This window comes from Canis lupus, chromosome 8 (genome assembly GCF_048164855.1).
Source record: "Canis lupus baileyi chromosome 8, mCanLup2.hap1, whole genome shotgun sequence".
NCBI lineage: Eukaryota > Metazoa > Chordata > Mammalia > Carnivora > Canidae > Canis > Canis lupus.
Window position 1 is genome coordinate 53,762,468 of NC_132845.1, and position 17,500 is coordinate 53,779,967.

The following is a 17,500-nucleotide window of genomic DNA, read 5'->3' on the forward strand; positions in this document are numbered from 1 at the left end:
CCATGGTGGTATTGTATCATTTATTAGCTAATTTTGAAAATATCTTATCTTGGTGAGAGTGGGCAGAGTGAGAAGGAATACTTAGTAAGCCAGATATTACCTAGAAGAGTAGTCAATGGCCTCAAAGGGAAGCTCAGTGTTCAGAACTATAAACTGTATGAAATAAACTTTAGGAGATGAGGTGAGGTGGAAAAAAATGGAAGAGAAATATTTCTGGTAAAATCTAGTGACATGGAAATCAGGTATTATCAAGTCTCCATAGAAGCAAGGACTATTTTGCACAGCAATGTAGAAGGGTTCCAGTTCCTCCATATCTTCTCCAACAATTGTTATTTTCCATTTTTTAAAAGTATATAGCCTTTCTAGTAAGTATGAAGTTATATCACATTGTTGTTTCAATTTGCATTTCTCTACTGTTACCAGTGATGTTGAGCATCTTTTCATGTACCCATTGTTCATTTGTATACCTTCTTCATAGAAATGTCTATTCAAGTACTTTGCCCATTTGAAATTGGGTTATTTGTCTTTATGTGTTCTGGAAAACAGACCCTTCTTTGATATATGGCTTGTAAATATTTTCTCCCAGGGCTGTATTCTCACTTTCTTACTTGTGTCCTTTGATATACAGTAGTGTTTCATTTTGATGAAGTCCAGCTTACCCATTGTTTCTTTGGTTGTTTGTACAGCTTAGGTGTCAAAGAAAAATCATTGCTTAATCAGAGGTCAAAGAGATTTACCCAGTGTTTCCCCCTAGAGATTTATTGTCATAGCCTTTATATTTAGATTGTTGATTCTCTTGTAAGTTGATTTCTGTATATGGTGTGAGACAGGGTTCTAGTTTGATTCTTTTGTGTATGGATATCCAGTTATTCCAGCACCATTTGTTCAAAAGACTACTCCAGACTACTCCATTTCCCCACTTAATTAACTTAGCACTCTTGTTGAAACAGGTTAACCTCAGAAGTATGGGTTTATTTCTGAACTCTCACTTGTATTTAATTGATCTGTATGTCCTTGTTTCAGTACCACCCCCATCTTGATTACTTTAGCTTTGGTGGTAAGTTTTGAAATTGGAACTTGGCTATGTCTTGACATTTATTTTACAATTCTGTATATATTTAGGGATTACCTTTTCTTTAACACACACACACACAAAACAAATCTAGTAGGAATTTTACTGACATTGCTTTAATTCTGTAAAAATTTTTTTGAAAGATTTAATATCTTTACAATTTTGTTTTTACACTCTGTGGCTTGGTATATGCCTTTGCTTATTGAGTTCTAGCCATCCATCTATTTACTTAGGACTTCTTCATTTTTATTTAATACTAATTGGTAGTTATTGGTTTACAAGTATTACAGATACGTTACTAACTTTATTCCTACATATCTTTTGATGCTATTATAAATAGTATCACTTTTTGAAGTGTCATTTTTTTGTTTCTTGCTGATACAAAGAAAGTTGAAAGATCGTTTTGTATACTGAACTTGCTAAATTATTTATTTTATTAACTTTAATAATTTGTGAGTAGATGATTTCTTATTTTCAATAGGTACATTTTAAGCAGGCTGCCAATAAGGACACTACATACTGCTTTGTCAGGACAAATAGTTTGGATTTAATCAAAGTGGTGATAGCAGACATCTAGTTTCATTCCAGCTTCAGAGAAAACATCTTCACTGAAACTATGTGCCCTATTTCACACAGCTTTTATGAGCCAGAACTGAGATTCAAAGGGATCTTAGTTTCCTGGATTAAGGGAGTTTCTCTGCCACCATCCTGTGTTTAGTAAACTTTTTTTTTTAATCATAAATAACTGTTCAGTTTTACTTACGCTCCTGTTCAGATGGGCAAATGATTTTTCTTCTTTGTTTTACTGAATTACATATTCTGTCAAATTACATAAGCTTATTTTGCATAAAAAATTAAATAATAAACTGAATGTTCATGGAGATTATTGATCATGTTTCCTTAATAAAGATAAAACTATTTGGGTGTCCTCTTTAATAATTTGGGGAAAGGAACTGATAGAGTTTTGTAGAATCATTTCATTCTACCTAAATTTTCAAAATCATTGGCATAAATTCGTTTATGATATCTTCTGGTATTTTTAAAATCTATGAATTCTATCGAACTTAGCATTTTCATTTATAATATTCTGAATTTTTTCTACTTATATTTTTTTCTTGATAAATCTTACCAAAGGCTTATCAATCATATTAGTCTTTTCAAAAAACAAGCTTTCACGTTTATTGATTCTTCATATCACGTTTGTTTCTTAAATTATTAATCTCTCGGGTTTTAAAATTTTTCTTCCACATTTTCCATTTTGAACAACTAATTTTCTAACATCATAAGATGGGTTCTTAAATCATTTATTGTTATCCTGTCTTCTTTTCATTATTAGGATGGATTTCAGTGGTGTTTGGAAAGTTTGTATTTTTCTTGGTTAGATTCTCTGAATTCTTGCATCTGATCTCTCATCACTTTTGTAAAATTCTCATCTTGGGAAGGCACCACTTCTGAGAAGAACAACTTAGAAGACAGAATTATGCCTTGGAAGGTTAATGATATGTAAAAAGAAGGAAAATATAGCAATAATGAATGGTACTATAAAACAAAAAGTTATCAGGGAATCAGAAAACTGTACCCACATTACTACCACATCACTACCACCAGCAGCAGAAGGACATTTATTAAAGAAATTGTTTCACTCTGCCAATAGAAATCCTTTCATAAGCTAAGCAACCAAGTAATCAACCCAAACTCATCATCACCACTGCATAAAATTATTGTTTTGATGGTTCATGAAAATTCACAGGGATAGCCAACATTCATACAAAGCTAGCATGTCAAGAAAACAAAAATAAAAATAGCAAAAACAAAAAATAATCTTTTAAAAACCATAGAGTAAAAAAATAAAAATAAAAAAATAAAAAATTAAAAAAATTAAAAATAAAAACCATAGAGTTAACTTAATTAGAAATCAACCAAGTGATCAAGGTCAATATTAACAGTGATAAATCACACTGGTAGTGTGTACCTTTTGTTGTTGTTGTTGTTGTTGTTGTTTTTGAAATAAAAATCTTACTTTATCTCTGTGATCTTCTCAAAACCCATAATCCCAGTCTAATCATAAAGAAGAAAAAAGAGGAAAGCATGAGACATATCCCAGTTGAGCGAAGTCCTACAAAATACCTGACCAGTACTCCTCAAAACTGTCAATGTTATAAAAGATAAGGAAAATCTGAGAAACTGTCACAGTTAAGAGGTACTTCAGGAAATGCAACCACAACATATAATATAGGATTCTAGACTGGTTCACAGAACAAACAAAAAAGAACATTACATTTTTAAAAAGGAAACCTGAATAAATCAGGGACTTTAATTAATGGTAATATTTGATATTTGTTAATGATAATATTTATTGGGGCACCTGGGTGGCTCAGTGGTTAAGCATCTGCTTTTGGCTCAGGTCATGATCTCGGGGTCCTGGGATTAAGTCCCTCATCAGGCTCCTCTCCCCACCCTACCCACCTCCCCACAGAGAGCCTGCTTCTCCCTCTGCTTATCTCTCTCTCTCTCTCTCTCTGTCTCTCATGAATAAATAAATAAAATATTTTTTAAAAAGATAATATGTATTCATTATTATAACATGTGCCATACCAATGTATGCTGTTAATAATTAAGGAGCACATGCAGAATATTTGGAATTCTCTAGTGTCTGTAATTTTTCTGTAAATTTAAAACCATGCAAAAGATAAATTTTTAAAAGGAAGAAAAGTATATAATTATCTTATAACAAAATTCTATACTTTTTCACTCAACTTCTGAAGAAAGTTCAAGAAGTATCACTAATGGTCATTTTTACCTTTTAAAAGCAAAGTGTTATCTTTTGCAAGAGTATTTGCACTTTAATATTTTCTTCTAATTATAAATTTAAGATTTCACACTTCTAAAAGGATTTGGGGCAGATTTTTCATAACATGCAATAGTTAATAGCCATATCAATAAATATATTAATATTAATATGCTTACTTGATTACTATATATTATAATCATGAAATTAGCCTTCAAAATTCATTGTTGAAATGATATTTGTGTAGTAGGATAATCACTTTTCACACTTCAAATAGTTTACTTTTCTCAATTTAGCCTAATACTTCATTCCCCCCTTTATTTCTTATTTATTGCTTTCTTAGGCCTTGTTCATGGTGTCAGTGTTCTGTATTAAGATCTCTCTCTTTCTCTCTCTCTTAATCTCCTTCTCTTTCTCTCACTCTGCCATTCTCAGATATTGCAAAGAATGTTTATTCTTTGGAAGAGAAAATGATTGGAAAGTACATGATTATAATGAGTATCATAGGCTTTATTTACCTTCTCTTCCTTTTCTTTTTGGACACTACCTTGTGGAAGCTAAGAACATTTTTCAATCAATATGTTTACTTTGGTATCTATAAGACATTCAAGAAGGTGAGTAATTAAGCATGAGCCTTAAGATTTTATTATCAATTATACTCATTCTGAGAACCTAATGCACATCTACTTCTAAAAAAAAAACCTGTTTGTATTCTAGTTTCTATTATCATTGCTATTTATGATTATTTTATAATTTAGACAAAGTGTAAATCAGAAATAAAAATGTCATGACTTATCAATAAAAATTCTAATACTAGATGCAAAAAAAAAAAGGATAATTCCAAACAAAATCTTTTTAAGAAGGTGGGAAGGGTAAAGGGTGGTACCTGGGTGGCTCTTGCTCCTCCCCTCACTTGCTCGCTTTCACTCACACTCTCTCTCAAGTAAATAACTAAATAAAATCTCAAAAAAGTAAAAATAAAAAACTCCAAGCAAATGGAACATTAAGCCTGAAAAGCATTTATCTATATATGACTATCTTAGGTACTGGTAGAAGAAAAATCTAGGGTTCACAGAAATATCATATATATATATATGATTTTAAAAGATTTATTTATTTATTTTAGAAAGAGAAAGAATGAGGTGGGGAGGGAGCAGAGGAAGAGTGAAGCACACTCCCTGCTGAGTGCAGAGCATGGAGCCTGACATGGGCCTGGCTCAATCCCAGGACCCTGAGATCATGACCTGAGCTGAAACTGTTGGCTGCTCAACTAAGTGAGCCACCCAGGTGCCCCAGAGATATATTTTTTAAAATAAAATTTATCGAGTTTAATTTACCTTCAATAAACTGCATTTGTTTTTATTGATTATTTCAAGGAACCAAATTTTGTGTTTACTAATTTCATTTCTTGTTGACTGTTCTCTCTTTCACTGATATTTTTGGTCTTTATTTAAAATTTGTTCTTCCTGCTACTTGCTTTTGGGTTACTTTCCTCCTAGTTTCTTTATGGAAAGACTGAAACTACAGGTTTTAGGTCTTTCTTCTTTAATAATATAAACATTGAAAGCAAAATACTTCCCTGTGAATAGTTCTCTAGCTGTACCCTGAAAAAAATTTGATGTCTTATATTTTCACTATTATTCAAATGTTTAAGAATTTTTAAAATTTCCTATATGATTTCTTTTTTTGATGTATGGATTACTTAAAAGTCCATAAATAAATTTCAAAATATTTGGCAAGTTTCTAGATATATTAATAGTTATTGATTTCTAGTTTAATTCCTTTGTGATAAAAAAACATACTCTATAGTAAATCCTTTTAAATTAATTGATAATTGCTATATGGCTCAGCATATGATCAATCTTGGTGATGTGTTTATGTGAAATAAATGTGTATTTTGCATGTTAGTTGTAATTTTCTATAAATATCAATTAGGTTATGATGGTTGATTGGATTGTTTATATTACCTAGTTTCTAACTGATATTTTTGTTAGATTTATCTTTCAATTGCTGAGAAAAGAGTGTAAAATCTCCAATCCTGGTTGTAGGTTTATTTCTCCCTTTAATTCTGTCATATTTTAAAAATACATTTTGAATATCACTAAGCTAATAAATATTATTACATGTCTTTCTGATTAATTGAATCAGAGTATTGCTGGTAATGACATATATCTCTGCTAATATTCTTTGTCCTAAAGTCTATTTCCTGTGAAATTAATGTGGCACCTTCACTCTTATATGTACTATTTCATGGTATGTCATTTCACATACATTTATTTTCAAAATTCTGTCTTTACATTTAAAGTGGCTTGCTGTAAACAGCATGTGATTGGGTCCTAACTTTTTGTCTATTCTAATAATCTCTGACTTTTCAATTTGAGCAGTTAGTCCTTCATTAATAAATTTGTATTTCTATCGACCACATATATTATTTGTCTTCTGTTTGCCCCTTCAGGTTTTTGTCTCACTGCTTTCCCATTTCTGCCTTAATTTGGATTAATTGAATATATTTGGAATTCTATTTCATTTTTTAAAAGATTTTATTCATTTATTTGAGAGGAAGAGAGAGAGAAAAAAAGCAAGATGAATGAGAGGGAAAAGCAGAGGGAGAAGCAGACTCCCTGCTGAGCAGGAGCCTGACTGGGTCTTGATCCCAGGACCCTGGAATCTTGACCTGAGCCCAAGGCAGAAGCCTATGAGTTGAGCCACCCAGGCACCTCTGGAACTCTATTTTAATTTTTCAATTTACTCTAGCTTTACTTCTATATTTATCTTTAGTGGTTGATGCAGGGTTTACAAAATATATAGTTAATTTTTCATAGTCTATTTCATATTGTGAAATGTAGTAATTGTGAAAGCATAAATGTCCATTTCTATCCCTCACTGTTTTTAATGCTATAGTTGGTGTATGTCTTACATCTCTATATGTCATTATGTTATTAACCATGAAAAATAGTACTATATTTTGCTTTAGTACATTATGCATTTCAAAGTAACCAATAGGGAAAATGATTTTATACTTACCTAGTATTTAGCATCTCTGTTGCTATTCATTCTTTCCTGAACATATGAGTTTCCCTCTGTTATGATTTTCCTTTACACTGAAAACTTATTTAACAATTTATTTTAGTTAGAGAAGGACTATGTTAGTCTTCTTTTATCTGAAAATATCTTTATTTATCTTCATTCTTGGAGTGTACTTTGCTTTCTTTAGAAGCCTAGGTTGATAGTTGGGTTTTTTCTTGGCACTCTACCATGTCGTTTGGTTATCTTCTGGCTTCTTTTAATTCAAATGAAAAGACACCAATCACTCAAATTGTTTTCTCTTGTGTGTATTGCATTGCTTTTTTGTTTTGTTTTGTTTTGTTTTGTTTTTGGCTGTTTTTAAAAGTTTATCATTATCTTTGGTTTCCATCAGTTTGACTGTGATCTACCAAGGCATGATGCCAATTTGGCTAAGCCAGAACCTTATTTGCTGGAATCCCCTTCCCTGTATTATCCCAATTTAGAGTTGGTAAGGAAAGAAGTCCACATGAGATTTGGAAGGCAGAATTGAAGCACACTTCTTATACTCAGTCTTAAAGCAGCACAACTTTCTCCTTAACTTCTCCACTCCAAACTGCATTAGCATCCAACATAAATCAAGATACAATTGTTTACTTAGGCTAGGTCAGGGAATGGCAGTGTCATCTCCCATAATTTTATTCTTTTTTTTCCAAGTACTTGTTCATTTTATTGCTGTTTGATAAAGTGATGAATATCTAGCAATTCATTTTACTGCATTTTCCTGTACATATGTTTGTACATATTTATTTTTATTGTTTTTAATTTTAATCCCAGTATAGTTAAATACAGTGTTATATTAGTTTCAGGTATACAATATAGTGACTCAAATATTCCATGCCTCACTCAGTGCTCATCATGATAAGTTTACTCTTAATTGCCTTCACTTATTTTTCTCATTCCCCCCACCCACCTCCTTTCTGGTAAGCACCAGTTTTTTCTCTATAGTTAAGAGAAAGTTTCTTGGTTTGTCTCTTTCTCTTTTTTTGTTTTGTTTCTCAAATTCCACATATAAGTGAAATCATATGGTATTTATCTTTCTCTGACTTAGTATACTTAGCATTATTCTCTCTAGCTCCATCCATATTGTTGCAAATGGCAAGATTCCATTTTTTATGGTTGAATAATGTTCCATTGGCTGAATAGTTCAGATGGACTGTCTGTATAGTTATGGATGGATTTGCTTTTTCATATTTGTTGACACTTCCTCCATGGCCATTTATCACCAGCATCCTGTTTCCTCCTTTGTTGAAGATTCATTGACCATGTAACTGTGGGTTTATTTTGGGGTTTTCTATTTTGTTCTGTCAATCTATGTGTCTGTTTTTGTGCCAGTACCATATCGTTTTAATTAGTCAAGCTTTGTAATGTAACATGAAGTCTGTAACTGTGATATCCAGTTTTGTTTTATTTTGTTTTTTTTTTTTTTTTCCACTATCTTCCTTTGTTTTTTTTTTTTTTTTTTATTGGTGTTCAATTTACTAACATACAGAATAACACCCAGTGCCCGTCACCCATTCACTCCCACCCCCCGCCCTCCTCCCCTTCTACCACCCCTAGTTCGTTTCCCAGAGTTAGCAGTCTTTACGTTCTGTCTCCCCTTCTGATATTTCCCACACATTTCTTCTCCCTTCCCTTATTTTCCCTTTCACTATTATTTATATTCCCCAAATGAATGAGAACATATAATGTTTGTCCTTCTCCGACTGACTTACTTCACTCAGCATAATACCCTCCAGTTCCATCCACGTTGAAGCAAATGGTGGGTATTTGTCATTTCTAATAGCTGAGTAATATTCCATTGTATACATAAACCACATCTTCTTTATCCATTCATCTTTCGTTGGACACCGAGGCTCCTTCCACAGTTTGGCTATAGTGGCCATTGCTGCTAGAAACATCGGGGTGCAGGTGTCCCGGCGTTTCATTGCATTTGTATCTTTGGGGTTTTGACTACTCAGGGTCTTTGTGGTACTGTACAAATATTTGGATTATTCTAGTTCTGTGAAAAAAATTTGTTGTTATTTGATAGGAATTACAGTAAGCATCATAGATTGCTCTGGGTACTATAGACAGTTTAACAATACTTGTTCTTCCAAATAATGGGCATGGAATGTCTTTTCAATTTTTTGTGTCATCTTTAATTTTTTCATCAATGTTTTACAGTATTCCAAGTACAGGTCTCCCATGATTGAATTCTTATAACATTTATAGTTCTTATAGTTGCAAGTAAATAGCATGGATGTTTTTGCCTCAATTTCTGTTTATGAATAAAGATTATATTTTATGGGATGCCTGAGTGGCTTAGCGGTTGAGTGCCTACCTTTTTTTCCCTGACTGTATGGCAGTATGTTTTTTTTTCCCTCCTTTGCCCATAAGTTTTTGTAACTTCACCAACATATATTATGTATTTCAATATTCTTTTTCTCTGGGACATGATTTCTTTCATTTCAAAGTTAGTCATCTAAGTTTTACCATCTTTGAATTTTGACAAATATTTACAGTTGTGAAACCATTACAGTCTCACCATAATCAAAATATACAATATTTCTGTCATATCAGGAATTTTCCTTTGCAAGGAGCTCTCTTAGTCTTCTGAGGTTCAGAGTATCTATGGTAATGTCCCATTATTCATTCTTCACATTGGTAATTTTTTTATTGATCAGTTAAGCTAAAATTTATTGAATTTTATAGATATTTTAAATAACCCACTTTTGGGTTCATTGATTTTTTTCCTTCTATTATTTCTATTTCCAATATCACTGTATTAGCTCATGCCATTATTACCTCTTTCTGCTTATTAGAGATTTACTTGTATTATTTTATTTATTTTTATTTTATTTTTATTTCTGTTTTTTTTCTAGTAGAAGTTGGATCAATGAGACTTTTTCCTTTTCAAGACTATTCTTTTTAATATAAATATTTGATGATATAAATATCTCCCTATCACTGCTTTAGGTGCATCTCATAAATTTTGACATACCATGTTTTCATTCTCTTCAAAACATTTCCTAATATCTTTTGTGATTCCTTTCTTGGTGCATGAGTTATTTATAAAGTGTGTTGTTTAATTTCTAACTATTTCAATATTTTACAGATATTTGTTGCTGGAGTACATATTCTTCTGTCTTCATAAATTTATGAAAACTTGTTTCATGGCCCAGAACATGCCCTATCTTGGCAAATGTTCCTTTACTTGAAAGAACGCATATTCTGCTCCTATTGTATGCAGTGTTTTTTAACTGTGAACTAGATAAAGTTGTTTAATAATGTTGTTCAACTTTTCTACATTTTACTGTTTCTTTTTTCATTAACCTGTTGTGCCAGTTTTCAAGAGATTAGCGTTAAAGACTCTAAGGATGGATGGCAGTGAATTTGTCTATTTCTCCTCTTTTTCTTTTTTCTTTTTTTTTGGGGGGGGGGTTGGGCCTTCTCTGTTTAGAGTCTAAATTTTAGGTGCACCTGCACTTAATATTTTTATGTCCTTTTGATTAATTGACCCTTTATCATTATGTAACTGCCTTTTCAAAAATTTCTGTTGATATTCCTTGTTCCGTAATATACTTTGTCTGATATTACTCTGCCAATTTTTTCATATAATTTGCATGATGTATGTTTTTTGTCATTTGACCTTTAACCTCTGTATATTACTATATTTGATATGAGTTCCTTATAGATAGCATAGTTCACTTTGTTTTGTTTTTTATTCAATCTGACAATCTCTATATTTTAATCGAATTTAGGCTATTCTTTTTTTTAGACTTTATTCTTAATGTAATTTGTTATATGGTTGGGTTTAAATTTATCAACTTGCTATTTATTTTCTTTCATATCTATACTTTATTTTTTCGTTTCATGTCTTTTTTTTAGATTAGCAGTATTTTTATGATTCAAATGCATCTCTGCTACTAATTGATTAGATTGAGCCTCTTGGTTTTAGCAATATAAACTTTTCCAAACCATGTGCACATAATATTTTTTCCATTATTCAAGTCTTTTTCAATTTCTTTCATTGTCTTTTAGTTCTCAGTGTACAGGAATTTCACCTTCACGGTTAAATTTATTCCAAGGTATTTTATTCTTTCTGACACAATTATAAATGGGATTGTTTTCTTAATTTTTCTTTCTGATAGATCATTATTGTGTGTAGAAATGCAATGGGTTTTTAAACATTGATTTTGTAAACTGAAACTTCACTGAATTCATTTATTAGTTCTCTTTCTTTTTTTTTTTTTTATTGGTGTTCAATTTACTAACATACAGAATAATACCCAGTGCCCGTCACCCATTCACTCCCACCCCCCGCCCTCCTCCCCTTCTACCACCCCTAGTTCGTTTCCCAGAGTTAGCAGTCTTTACGTTCTGTCTCCCTTTCTGATATTTCCCACACATTTCTTCTCCCTTCCCTTATTTTCCCTTTCACTATTATTTATATTCCCCAAATGAATGAGAACATATAATGTTTGTCCTTCTCCGACTGACTTACTTCACTCAGCATAATACCCTCCAGTTCCATCCACGTTGAAGCAAATGGTGGGTATTTGTCATTTCTAATAGCTGAGTAATATTCCATTGTATACATAAACCACATCTTCTTTATCCATTCATCTTTCGTTGGACACCGAGGCTCCTTCCACAGTTTGGCTATAGTGGCCATTGCTGCTAGAAACATCGGGGTGCTTTCTTATGATTTTATCTCCTTTTGAACTCCTTTATTCATATGTTGTTTCCTAATTTCATTAAATTGTCTATTTGTGTTCTCTTATAGCTCACTGAACTTCTTTAAAACAATTATTTTGAATTATTTTGTCAGGTAATTTTTAAATCTACATTTCTTTGGGATAAGTTACATGAAGTTCATTGTGATCCTTTAGTGGTGTCATATTTTGTGTTCAAAATTTTGTTGTTGTTCCTTGATATTTTTTGCGTGTGTTCCTTGTAGCCTTGTATATATGTCTGTGCATTTAGGAACAGTCACCTCTTCTAAACTTTATAGACTGACTTAGGTGGGGAAAGATCTTTACCTATGTGTGAGTGTGAGGGCACCAGGTGGGTGGGGTATGGCATCTCTGGTTCTGATTTCACTGGGGTACAGCAGTATCTCTGGCTCAGGGTGTTGGGGTGAATAGTAGCTTAAGCTCTGGACTGTTCCATCAGCTGAGTTTAGCATTATTGAAGACTGCAAACATCTTTGACACTGAAGGCTTTAGTGTCTCTTAGCAGCAGTAAGGGCTGCGGTTACTAATAACAATGGCTGCTGGGACCTTCTTGCTCTACTTTTCTCTCAAGGAGGGAGGTTGTGAACAAAGAGATTCTTCTTGGTACCAAGGTGTGCTAAGCTGAGGAATGGGTTGATGTGGGTAAAATGCATTCTCTACTCTTCTATATGGCCATGCCTGGATTTTTTACTCCACCAGGTTGCTGCAGCCTCTTAATTGTACTCCAGAGCTCTCCCAGGGTTATTTTCTCTGTGAATATTTGTTAAATCATTGCCTTGGTGGGGGGATGAGGCAAGCACTGAGCCTACCTAATCCATCATCTTGCTGATATAACTCTCCACTGTTTTTTATAAAAAGTCAGGTGTTACTCTTGTTAGAAAATCTCTTATAAGTGAAAAGTGTTTACCTCTTGCTGATTTAAGATTTTCTCCTTGCTTTTGGCAGTCAGCATTTTTTCTATGTCTGTGTACAGATCTATTTGTGTTTATCATACTTGGTATTCACTAAGCTATGGATGTGTAGATTAATGTTTTTCATGAAACTTGGGAAGTTCCACCATTTCTTTTAATATTTTTCTGCTTCTCTTTTTTCCATTTGACATTCTCATTATGCATATATTGATGCACTAAGTGGTATCTCACATTTCTCTAAGGCTTTGTTCATTTTTCTTGATTGTTTTTCTCTCCATTCTTCAGGTTTAATACTCCCTTTGTATCTATTTACTTTTCTAATTATTTTTTCCTGCCAGTTCAAATTTATTATTGAGTTCTTCTAGTGAGTTTTTCATTTTAGTTATTATACTTTTCAACTCCTGAACTTTCATTGAATTCTTTCTTTTATAATTTCTATCTTGTTATTGGTAATCTTTAGTTGATAAAACACTATCATCGTACCTCCCTCTACTCCTTAAAACATGGTTTCCTTTAATTTGAAAATAGTTATAATGACTACTTTGAAGTCTAAAGTCTAAGTCTAAGTCTTTGTTTATTAAATCTGACATCTGGTCATTTTCAAAGGCAGTTCCTATTCCTAGATCTTTTTCCTTTGTATGGAACACAGTTTCCTGTTTCTTCTATATCATAATTTTTTGCTAAACTCTGGGTATATTAAATACATATTGGTTCTGTGGGTATCACCCTTTCCCAGGGAACTTTTCTTGTTTGCTAGTTTATTTAACTGGCTGGGATGTTTCTGTGAAATCTATTTTCCTTGTAGTGTGAAGCCTCTGGTATTGTTCTTCAGAGGATGCAGACCTGGACATGGAGGCATGAGCATGGAATGACGTGGTTTGAAGGTCTCTTTTTGTCTCTTTCCATGTCCAACCCAACTGTTAAGCTCTACTAACAGCTGGCTGATTTTTGTATTTCTGTCATCAATGTCCTAACACATAAGTTGCTCCATTGAGGTAACCATTAAATATGAACTTCTGGGATCCCTGCGTGGCGCAGCGGTTTGGCGCCTGCCTTTGGCCTAGGGCGCGATCCTGGAGACCCGGGATCGAATCCCACGTCGGGCTCCCGGTGCATGGAGCCTGCTTCTCCCTCTGCCTGTGTCTCTGCCTCTCTCTCTCTCTCTCACTGTGTGCCTATCATAAAATAAATAAATAAATAAATAAATAAATAAATAAATAAATAAATAAGAACTTCTTTGCAGAAATAGTTTGAGGTTAGTGTTAAAGATTAGTTTCACCCTAGGAGGGCTCTTCATAGCTATGTCTTTCCCTGGTTCTTTCTAATAAAGGTAGCTAGCCTATTTATATCTCCAATGAAGCTACCAGTCATTTTGTAACTGTTTTAAATAAAAACTTCCATTGTTTTGAGACAATCTTTAGGCTTGAACTTCCCTATACTGTTTCAAATAAAGATAATTCTATAGAGGAGAACATATGAGCTCTCTGTTTTACAGTCTAACTCTACCCCTGGGTAAAATTTCTGGGCCATCACTCCAAAGTTGAGGGCAGAGATGGTGGTGTGCTTCTTTCTTGAGTGATAACACTATTTCAGAAGCTGGGTGCTCATTGGGAAACAGTAGATTCTACTCTTCTTAGCTTATCCCTCTCAGCATGAAGACTTCATCCCAAGAATGAACTCGAGTTCAATATATCATACTACACCCCAGGTAGAAGATCCTCCACTTTCTGTATAGAGAATAGGTGGGAGAAGGGAACCCCAAATTCTCAATTACACTCACCCAGAACTTTGCCTCTGCAAAATGTGAAATGCTTACATTCTTTCTCCCCCAAGAATTTACCTGAGCCCTCAGTTGTAAAGGGTAGGGAAGAGGGAGCTTTGTATTCTTGGCTGCACCTGCCTGAAGTGAAGTTCTTTTCTGAGCAACAAGAAGAGAGAGAAGGAGTGAGTTATGATCCAATGTCACGGGATTTCACTATTTTTACCAAGTTTAGTATATTTATTGAATAAATGCCTCTTCATTTGCTATATGCCCATAGGAAAATTTCCAAAGCCTTTACACAATTATTATTTAGATGATTTTACCACTTTCACTAGGGTACAGGTCCACAGATCTCCTCACATTGCCATTCTGGTAGTGTTAAAGTACTTCAAGATGAAGTCCTACTCATTTTTCCCTTTTCTTCATAAAAGAAAGTTATTCTTTAGCCTTTCAGTGTTTAACGGACTTTAATTGTAATAAATCACATTTGATTGATCTCAGCTGTAGCTGCAGTTTTTCCTGAGGCATCCGATTCTAGAAAAACCACACACTATGGAATCCAAATGTTTTAATTTGTGGAAATAAAAACCAATGTGTTCTGAATTGATTGGACAAAACAGTTTTCAAAATTATGCCAAATTTCTGTTCTGCCATCTTGAGATCAGTTTCCCAAAGCTATTTGGTCTAATTAAGAGTAATAAAGAACAATATTATCTTGTAATATTTATCTTGAAAGTATAAGCCAATGAGTTTCTTAGGAAAAATCTAGTTAAGCCTTGCTGATTTTCTTGGCTTCTATTCCTTATTGATCTTAAAAAAAGTTATTTATGATTAAGTATTCATGACTGTTTTTTAGAGTTTCCCTAAGCTCTTGGGATGATTTCCTTCACAAGATCCAAGTGACAAAAGCTATTTCCCTGAATGTTTTAGATTCTGTCTTTTAAGCAAATAGCATATGATTTCGCTCATATGTGAAATTTAAAGAACAAAATGATGAATTGGGGGTGTAGAGAAAGAGACAAACTAAGAAACAGACTCTGAACTATAGAGAACAAACTGATGGTTATCAGAGGGGATGTGGGGGGATGAGTGATAGGGATTAAGGAGTGCACTTGTGATGAGCAGCAAGTGTTGAATGGAAGTATTGAATCACTATATTGTACATCTGAAATTAATATTACAGTGTATGGTAACTGGAATTTTAAAAAAAACTTTAAAAAATAAGTTCCATCTTTTAAAGATTTAAAGTACACATTGTGGCATGTTAATTCACAAACTTTCTACTATGTCGAATGACTTTTTCTTCCCCCTTGATCTCTACCATCATTCTTTTAATGAACTATTTATTATTCAAAATTTAGTCAAGTTGTACATGATGCTGAGGTGATATTCAAATACTTCATGGAATGACTAGAATATTCTTTTTTAATGTCTTTGAGATTATTCCACAGTTTAGCTTTCATGAAACCACCCACTGTAGACCAGACACCTAAAGAGCATTCACTTTTATGATTCTTGTTTTGAAAATATAGAGAAAAGTGTCCAAGGAACTATCTGGAGAATCTGATGATGAAGATGTACAAAATGAAAGACAGAGAATCCTGGGGCAGCCTCAGAAGGAATTGGATTCCACAGTGCTTATTAAGGAACTCACAAAGGTAACATCATTCACTGGCCAATATACTGGCTTTATTTATCCCTAAGAACTTGTCATTGGTGTCCATTAACTGTGGTTCTTCAGAATCAATATGTATTTTTCCAGTGAAATAGAAGAATTCTTGTGAAACTTTCTAAAATAGTGGCCACAGCAGTCTGAGGTATTTATTTATTTGATCTTCAAATACTCTTTGCTACATTGTGTTTTCTGGATTTTTTTAGATATATTTTAAGTATCCAGTTGTTCTGGCTGTGAAAAATATCTCTGTTACAATTCAAAGGGGAGAGTGCTTTGGATTGCTTGGATTCAATGGAGCTGGAAAAACCACTACCTTCAAAATTTTGACTGGAGAAGAGACTGTTACCACTGGGGATGTGTTCATTGAGCACTTTAGCATCACTAAAAGCCTCCAAAAGGTAAGACACTATTGCAATCTAAGATATGAGAAGCTTGGTGCCTTGGGGGTACAGGTAACAGGCAGGTGTTGAAGATAATAAATGGCAATCATGATAGACATTGACATTGATATTGATACTGTTGACTCAGTAGGTTCTGGGGAGAGACATAAGCTTTTGAGGAGATAGGCAACAAGAATTTTAGACAAGATTATCTTTTGTGTTCTTTGAAACCACTAGAGTAAAAGGCAAGTTGTCTCACAGTACATCTAACATATGCCAGACAAGGTGCTGTAAGGAAGGAAAGTCTGGGCAGAAGAAGCATTTCACTTATAATTGCAATTCACTTGTAACTGAGGTTTTCATGTACCTTAAAGTTCTGGAGCAGGATGGCCTTCCAGAGTTGTCCCAAATCAAGGCAAGGTACCTGTCTTTTGTATACCTGAACCAACCAGTCATTGTGTGCACATGCAACCAGGAAGAGACTGCATAACCTTGGGAAAAGCTAAGTAGGAAGAAAAATTCAAGAAGAAAAAAATGGTTAGTGGTGTCAGCTTCTAGGAAATCTCAAGTGGATGTAAAGCCTAAATAGTGTATATTGGATTTAGCAACTAGAATTTCACTGATGCTGTTAGCAAGAACTATTGTACTGTGGTCAGTTGAGTGGTAGTAATGGGAGCCTAAATGGTGCATTTCTTTCTTCTTTAATTCATAGGACATTGTCATTATGACATAAGGAAGATGGGGTTGTGGGAGCCTGCATGCTCTAGGATGAACAGTATCCTAGTAACAGAGGTGAAGCTAAGAATTTGGGTTAAACTTTGAATAAAGTTGGCTTTGAAGGAAAGGGAAGCATTAGAATTCACCCTAAGCTGTGAGACTGAGACAGGAGATATTTTATACATTAAACAGATTTATCACATTTATACTAGAAGGGAAAAAAATGAAATAGAGGAAGAAGTGAAGCATGATGATAGGAGGTGAATGGGTTCTTCCAGATGGTTCTTGGGGTCAGAGATTCTAAAATTCCCAGCAGGCAGTATGAAAGTACTTCAAAAAATTAAAAATATAAATATAAAACAATCTAGAAATTTCACTACTATGTATTTAAACAAAAAAATAAAAATGCAAAAA

General features: G+C 33.5%; 1 protein-coding gene across 1 annotated transcript in view; it reads left to right on the forward strand.

The window, feature by feature from the left end:
- LOC140639190 (phospholipid-transporting ATPase ABCA3-like) overlaps positions 1–17,500 on the forward strand; it is a 136,316-nt gene that overhangs the window by 103,431 nt on the left and 15,385 nt on the right. The window contains exons 22-24 of the mRNA XM_072837688.1: positions 4,296–4,474; positions 15,847–15,972; positions 16,193–16,387. Of these exons, the coding sequence (XP_072693789.1) occupies positions 4,296–4,474; positions 15,847–15,972; positions 16,193–16,387 (500 nt within the window). The remainder of the gene's footprint in view (positions 1–4,295; positions 4,475–15,846; positions 15,973–16,192; positions 16,388–17,500) is intronic.